The sequence below is a fragment of the Hippichthys cyanospilos genome, chromosome 5, assembly GCF_059441005.1.
Source record: "Hippichthys cyanospilos isolate Australia breed blue-spotted pipefish chromosome 5, RoL_Hcya_1.0, whole genome shotgun sequence".
In the NCBI taxonomy this organism is placed as follows: Eukaryota; Metazoa; Chordata; class Actinopteri; order Syngnathiformes; family Syngnathidae; genus Hippichthys; species Hippichthys cyanospilos.
Window position 1 is genome coordinate 1,220,123 of NC_142373.1, and position 8,499 is coordinate 1,228,621.

Sequence of the window (8,499 nt, forward strand, 5' to 3'; positions counted from 1 at the left end):
TGCTTCTTTTTGAGTGCTTGTAGTCAAATTCACTTTTCTGCATCATTACGCAGACTTCAAATATTTTTTTTAAATGCTGGGTGTCAAGTGTAAACCATTTTCAAGTGTTATAATTCTGACCAAGCACTCTTATGTAACTTTCATTTTTTTTTTTTCTCTTACAAAAAAAAATACAGCATATATTACTTATAACAAGGGTACTTGGAAAATTTGTAAAAGTTCCCACTTCCATAGATTAGGTTACAGGCCCAGGGATTTTTTGTCCCATGGCTATTTTGTAGTAGTCCCAGAGAAGTGAAAATGATCACCAAATTACCACAATACGTAATCAAGTGTAATCTATATTTCCACAGTACTGGATGGATTATTTACGAGAAATTGTAGAATGCAAGCTACCCTGCTGGGAGTCGTCCCGCACTGGCTTATTGCGTATGGAAAAATTGCTCCACTCCACTAGAATCTGTAGATGGATAGGTGTGTAATGAAGCGCCGGGATGCCATTTCATGTTATTGCGACCATTCGTATACCCACTGCCATTATTTGAAAAGCTGTTGGCCACATTGTCCCAACGGGAGCGAAAGGGTTAACTCAACAGGTCGTAATGTTTGTATACGATGTGTGAAAAACAACAAAACATTGCTTTGGAACAGTTTTTGTTTTATTTTGAGCAAACTCAGTTCTCCTTCTCCTGGACGGTCTTTGTTCCACGCAGCCTTCCAGTACGACGGGCAGCGATGAGACCGACCTTGCGACCGGCGGGCGCGTCCCTCCTGATGGTGGAGGGCTTGCCAATATGCTGATGGTTACCTCCGCCGAAGGGATGCTCAACAGGCTGCGCGTGCGGAAACGGATGATGAGCGCGCGTATCGGGCCGGCGGCCTCCGGCGCGAGAGCGCTTACGTTCATAGCCACGCCACGGACACGTGGCCAGCAGTTCCTCTTGGCCTTGTACTTGTGGTAGGCGCGACCAGCCTTCAGGATGGGCTTGTCAATACGACCTCCACCAGCAACGACACCTACGCGCACGCAAAACAATCCCATCAAACAAAAACGCGTAGATGGACGCGATCCTCGCGGACTGATCCTCACCGATGACGGCTCTGTTGGCCGAGGAGATGACCTTCTTGGATCCAGACGGCAGCTTGACTCTGGACTTCTTGGTCTCCAGGTTGTGCGAAATGACAGTGGCGTAGTTTCCAGAGGCGCGCGCCAACTTGCCCCTGTCACCAGGCTTCTCCTCCAAGCAGCAGATGATGGTGCCTTCAGGCATGGTGCCCACGGGAAGGACGTTGCCGATGTTCAGCTGGGCTGCAAAGTGCAACACAAAGGCTCACTGCTCCTCTTTTAGAAAAGGGGTGTCCTCACTGATTTTACCATTGGTTGCGCATAAGATGAAGTAACAAAGAATTTACTAAATTAAACCCATCCGACAACTGTAATCAGACCCGAAGTCATGTAAGAATTCTGCAACCTGTTCCAAACACCTCTTTGCACATTGTCAAGTTATGAAAATGTTCCCCTTACCCTTCTTGCCGCAGTATATGAATTGTCCCGTGTGGATGCCCTCGGCAGCGATGAAGAGCTCTGTCCTCTTCTTGAAGCGGTACGGGTCACGGAAAGCCACTTTGGCCAGCGGGGCTCCACGGCCGGGATCGTGGATGATATCCTGAGAGGGGGCAGGAATGTCACCTCAAAATTCCCTCACAAGGAGAAAAAAAAAAAAAAAAAAAAAAAACTAATTCCCGGACGTACCTTGACGATTCCCTTAATATAGCCATGGCGTTCGGCGAAGTCAATATGGCGGAGTTTAGCGGCACCTTTTCTGTGCTTGACATGGGCTTTAAACACGGAGCCCGCGCCTTTCCTCTGTCCCCTGATCACACGTCCCATTGTGAACTGCAAAGCCGTTCAACACAAAAACATACACGCGATCAGTGGAAACACGACTCGTAATGGTGTTACTCAACTAGTGCTAGCTGCCGGTCTTTATACACACACCGCTTGAATACACACCGCTATAATAGAAATGCTTCAACAAACACCTGAGATCAAAACGATGTGAGAATTATTCAGTTATGTATGTAATAATTATGCATTATTCAGTTAACGTACGTATCAGTTGAAACGGTGTCTAGCAACCTAGCTTGCTCACACTCCCAACAACGCTATATCGCCACTAGGCCACACAAATCCCTTGAAATCAACAATTTTCAAGGTTATATTTCCCAAATAATGGGTATATCCCCCGTGCTAAGATGCTCGGCATCTTTCTAAATATTCATTTATAGTGGATGACAGAATTGCATTTTAGTTTCGAGCAGATTAGAAAACTACGGTAATCTAGAAGTTGTCGTACCTAAACTCCGTTGTCGGAAAGAGGAAGTTGCAGGCGAGAGCCAAGGTTTTCTTCCGGGGGAATTCACGATAGGCTTATGGGAAATGTAGGCATATTGCGCTGTCGCCACCAAGTGTTTTTTGTTTGTTTGTTTTGTTTTGTTTTTGTTTTTTTTATGGGCCGGAATATGTGCGACGAGGGAACTCGAACTCAGGAAAGGGTGTTGTTATAATTTAAGGAATACTTGTCATTTTAAAAAGTGAAAATGAAAACAAAAAAGAACCAAATGTATGTATCTGTTAAAGGTGTCAATTTATGGAGCAGTTATGAAGTAGAATTTAAACAATATAAATCTATGGCCGTGTTCAGAAAAAAAAAGACGTATTAGAAAAATACAAAAGATATATCGAGAGAGTAAGATAGTATATAAACATTCAAAACTTACATGTGAAAAATAAGAATATATATATATATATATATATATATATATATATATATATATATATATATATATATATATATATATATATATATATATATATGTGACTGTATATATGAATTACATTATGAGTTTATCAATATTAATGAAGAAATCTAATAAAAGGAGTGTGACTTGTGTTGTCTTGTGTGATTTGAAACAATATGTATATTAACAACATCCAAGGAAATAGAATACAGCAGTAGGACTAGATAAATTTGATACCTCTTCCTATTTCCTTTTGAACCGATAAACATCACTGAACTGCAGTATATACTGACAACTTCTATTACTTGCTTCTTTTTTTTGTTTTGTTCTCAAATTTGGAAATGTGCTTTTTGTCCATCAATCTATCCATTTTCTATAACCGATTATCCTCATAAGGGTCGCAGGCTTGCTGGTGCCCTTCCCAGGTGGCTTTGCGCAGTAGGCGGGAACACCCTGAAGTGGTTGCCAGCCAATCGAAGGGCACATAGAGACGAACAAGCATTCACGCACCCTGTCACACCTAAGGACAATTTAGTACGTCCAATCCGCCTGCCATGAATGTTTTTGGAGTGTGGTAAGAAAGATTTGGCACTGGCCTTGTCTGGGCTTGGTGTTCAGGGTAAGGAAGGAGATATGAAGCGCAAAATGAGGAGAAACCAGATGGGTGCAACTTGGGTTACTCCGGCGACAGACTCATAGGAACTTTTATAAGTGGATGGAACTCCAGGGGGTTCTCGAGATTTTCAATAAAAAAAACAAACATGCAAAATCCTTTGAAAATAATTGTTGAGTTGTTGAGAGAACACATTATTTTTGGTGGACCAATACAAATGATGTTTGAAGGGTTCTAAAGTTTAATAAATAAAACATTGATGGTATGTTTTTAATCTCTCTCTTTTTTTTAAACCCCAAAAATGCTTAGCACTGGTTAAAAAGTACTTGAATGAAAACATATTTCACAGGGGTAAAAAAAAGTTGAAAACCACTGCTCTAGATAGCAAACATGTGACATTAAAGACATTTGCTTGCTGCGCCAGGTGCAACCTCTTGTTGACTGTGAGACGTCTGACACATACTTAGCGAGCATATTAGCAGATCATGATGCGGTCCCCAGAAGGATGTGAGACTCAGACCTGCCGCAAGACTCCCTACCACACACAAATTCTCTGCAAGATGAGCCAAGCAACAGAGGCTCTTGCCAAATTTGAAACTCTGTAGCTTTTATTACCAATATAAAGTCATTCTAATTTAACTGTTATCAAGAGGAATCAAATACCGTTTAACACCCTTTAATTAAGATCCATTTGCGAAGAGTATTTATTACATGTTTACATTGCAACACGCGACTGTCACAGCTGACAACAGTACATTTTGTTCCGGAAATAAAAGATAAATGTGAAATTGGACAATAACAGCATACCATAGGACAACTTAAAATGATGTCTGCTTTAGAAAACTGGTTTATTTAACAGAAATAGACAACTTGTGACAATGCGCAGTATGTCTGTTTTGACTTAATATGACATTCACAAATAGTTCTTGAAACAGCTAACAGTTTGGGTATGTATCTCTATCGTCAATTTGCACTGGCTTTTGCAGTTGAACATGGGCAATTTCATATACTAGTTTTTGATTCTGAACATTCCTTTCATATTCCTTTTATGGCAAAACTAGATAATCAATTCTTACTTTGAGTAAAAGTTGTTAGAATTCTAAAAAAAAATGCTGATGAAACTAGGCTGCATTCACCGTCTAACCCACATCTAGTTACATTTACTCTTGACCGACCTTCAAGAAAGACAATAAGACTCAGAGAATCACCTTTGAAGCTTACCAACTCAATGAAGACACACAAGAGACTTTAACTAGATGTTGTATTTTTTAAAAATCAAAAAATAAAAGATACAAATTAATTAAAGGGCAAGTCGGGTCAAAAAAGTCCTCCAAACAAATATGTTATAAATGTCCCCACTAATCTAAACACAGGATTTTGATTAATACTGTATCTGTGCTTTATGAATTAAGCATCAAAATCCACCAGTCAGGAGCCATCTCAGGGGCCAGCTACTTTGTTACTTTCTGTCGACCATAAATGACATCACAGTTTCTCAGGCTCAGCTAACAACGAATCACAGCTCACCTGTTTTCTGAAATTTTGTCACGTGACATTCACAAGCTGAGCAATGATTGGTCATTATTAATGACCTTGTTCAGGGCTCAAGTAATGAATCTGACACCTATTCTGAGCCCTGAGAAAGAGTGATGTTTTAAGTTGACATCAAATGACAAAAATAAGAGATGCTTGGTTCCCTTCACTATATGTGCCATTTTTAAACACGTGGGGCTGTGTAGAACATAGTCTTGTTCAAAAAAATTTTGGGGTTGACTCCCACTGTAAATGCATATATATCAGTGGTGGACCGGCCGAGCCAGCAAGGTCTTCTCTGCTAGACTAAAATAACCTGATATTATCATAATTACAATAAGCTATACTAATTATAATAACTATAATAAAAGTCCATTTCATTATACATTTATTTTTACTAAATATATATATATATATATATCTTATATATAAAATTATTGTTCATATTCTGTTCTTTTCATGTCATTTTATATCCTTTTGGTTACGCTCCTTGCAGTGCTGCAGTTTTATTTAAAATTTTTAGCCAATTAGAATTCAGCTAACTTGTGTCGCTATCCTGTGTGAAATCTGCCTTTTCCCGAAGCCAGGGCAATTGCATCAACACAGCGCGGGCTTCTGCGCAAGCGCAGATGGCTATGTCAGTGGCCCTAATGCTTAATAGACAGCTGTAATAGTCAATCGAGCCATAAGTTTGCCATCTAGAGGCCTCACGTTGAAATCAGCGTGACTGGATGCTCACTGCACGAAGGCGGTGCTACGTTGATCCACCATGTTTAGCGTTGGTAGTAGTTAAATAAAGTTATTGAAAAAAGAAAAGAAAAAACATGTTGCTCAACTGTAAGCTAACGGCAGCCATGACGCATAGCGTACATCAAAGCCAAACCCACAGACATTTTTCAGAAAATTCAAATCTACTCGCTTTTTTTTTAACCCACAATGGCTGAAGAAGAACAAAACAGAAATTGGGCCAACGTGACTTTTAGCATTGGCATCCATGTCAATACAAAAGGATTTTTTATTAGAAATGAAACACAGAAACTCTTTAAGCAAGTCATTAAAGTGTTTTTGAGGTAAGAAAGAAGAATGGATTTTGTGCTGGAAGAAGTGGGAGACACGCGTTTTGGTGAGTCGAGCATTTGATTCGTTTTTAATATGTTTTCGTCATTTTGTTTCATTCATATTCATTTGTATTTTAGCGAACAATCTTGTTTTAAGCTTGCCTGGTTTTGGTGTCATGTTCTGTCTGGATTTTCCCTGTTGTGGCTTCATTTTGTGGAGTTTGACTTATTTTGCTTTTGGGTTCATGTTGTTTTTCCCTGGTGTCTGTCGTTAGTGTAATTTGTGTCACCTGTCATGAGCGTGTTCCAGCTCTAGTGTAGCTCTAGTGTTTCTAGTTTCGCCCAGCTTCTGCTAGTGATGAATGGTTTTATTGAGCCCATCTCATCCTGCCTCCCTGCATTTTGGATCTACCTTCCCACATCCAACATGACACTTGGTGGATTTCATAAAACTTTATGGACAAATCATTTAAAATTATTATTAATTGTTTTAAGTATCACGTGTAAAGATAAGTTACATAACACAAATTTCTGTTGAGTTCAACAACATATTTATATGATAAATGTGTCAAATAAATGTCAATAAATGTCAATCAGTCCTGTATTATCCAGCAGATGCTACTGGAGTACAAACCTCAATACAGCCTAACTTTAAGATTATTTTCCTCGACTGTTAAGCAATTATGATCTTAAAATGGTATCACGTATGTACCGTTAATGTTCAAACCAACAATTGATCAAAATACAAAATGTTTTTTTTTCCATAGACGTCCTACGTACATAGCAGTATTCTGCCTCACACACCCACATTGAAAATGCAGCCCAACCACTCAATAACTTTTGGCAAGTGTGATGAGCTTTCCGGCCTTCTAGTGTAACTTGACTGCATGACTTTCAATTAATAACTTGTTCAAGTTCTGGTTATGTTCACCCATAAGTCCCTGTGCTCGATCATTTTTCTTGTTACATGCTGTGCATGAAATGAAGCTTTGGATAATGAATACTGTACTATACGTTTTTTTTTAAATCAGACTGTCACGTAAAATTAAGGATGGGCTTTTTTTGGTGAAAATTCAAGATGAATCCAAAATACACCATAATCCGTTCGTCCCTCTGTCCATCCTTATTTTCACATGCAGGATAGGGCTGTGGGTGCAAGTACACAGGGAAGCCACTTTGTCTAACTCTTTTAGGCAGATGCTTAAATATTCCCCTGGCTAACCAGGTCATCCCTGGGACCTCCTCGCAGTGGGATGTGCCCACCAGGGAGGCATCCAGGAGAAAGCCAAACATGATGCCTTATATTCCATTGGTTTTACTTGTTCTCAGAATTTAAATAGTGGGCATTCAGAAGCTAAAAGTGACCTTTGCCATGATTATCTGTGCATTATCCTAACAACATATGGCCTACCACTGCCTTTGACGGGACTCAGCAAAAACATTGGTATATAGTATGCAAGAGTTGTGTGTGCGAGCGTGGTGGTGGTGGCGATGGTGGTGGTGGTGGTGGTGGTGGTGGGGGGGGGGGGGTTCTTTTGATTATACAAGTGCTTTACGCTTAGTCGACCTAAAGGACATTGGGGGCAAATGACAGTCGGTCACAGATGGCTCTTTGTGATGAGCTGGTGCCTTGATCAACATCCGCTGTATGAGCTTGTTCCAGATTCTTGGCAAGTGATGTTAAAGGGACAATGTGTAAGATTTAGACAGTTTTTCATTACGGACAGAAGGATGTGCTGCATTTACCATTGTCCGTAGCTATAACAGACATGGTAGCCTCCGGAGGAGTGCCACCCCCCATGAAATATCATTTCATGATAACTAGACCAACGATTATATCTAAAACATATTGTTGGTCATTAAGAACACAAATATTTGCAAGTTTTTGAAAAATATTATCATTTAATTAATTCCCTTTGAATGAAAAACGTTCTAAATCTTACACATTGTCCCTTTAAACAATATAGTATCCTATTCATTCGGTTTGTCCTTGGAACAATTTAAATCAGTGAGTAACAATCCTTTATTTTTATTATTTCTTTAACATGTTAAGCCATTTGTTTAAAGTCGACCTGAAAACTTTACATATTTGTTGATAAGATGTCCAATAAAAATACAGATGAATTTTTTTTTCTAATGCAACAGTTAGTGTTTCGTATTAACTGTGAGCTCATGTTAATACAAATTATACAGTATTTGTGATTAGCATTTTTGCCATAACTTTGGAGGCCAGGTTTGACAAAAATATTTTTTTTTGTTCATTTTTTGCGTAATCAAGGTTTATAGATTGTGGAATTGTTTGCATTTTTAAATAAGATCTGTTTTTTTCCATGACTCAGAAATGACACCGATTACATTACGGTATTCAATTTGATCGCATTACACAACGCTGTACTTCCGCCGATGAGACACAAGAAGGGTATCGCGATATTTCCGACCCCGCTCTACTGTCAATACTGATGATATCTCGCGTTACCTGGAGATCCAGCGTCT

At 39.4% G+C, this 8,499-nt stretch overlaps 1 protein-coding gene across 1 annotated transcript; it reads right to left on the bottom strand.

Annotated features, from left to right (window-relative positions):
- Nucleotides 1-637: 637 nt before the first annotated feature.
- Nucleotides 638-2,424, bottom strand: LOC148423106 (large ribosomal subunit protein uL2). The gene is made up of 6 exons (XM_088415721.1): nt 2,358-2,424; nt 1,754-1,897; nt 1,526-1,667; nt 1,091-1,309; nt 902-1,017; nt 638-833 (listed from the first exon to the last, which is right to left on the bottom strand). Exons 2-6 carry the CDS (start codon nt 1,889-1,891, stop codon nt 675-677), a joined length of 774 nt encoding a protein of 257 aa, XP_088271847.1. The 5' UTR covers nt 1,892-1,897; nt 2,358-2,424; the 3' UTR covers nt 638-674.
- Nucleotides 2,425-8,499: the final 6,075 nt, after the last annotated feature.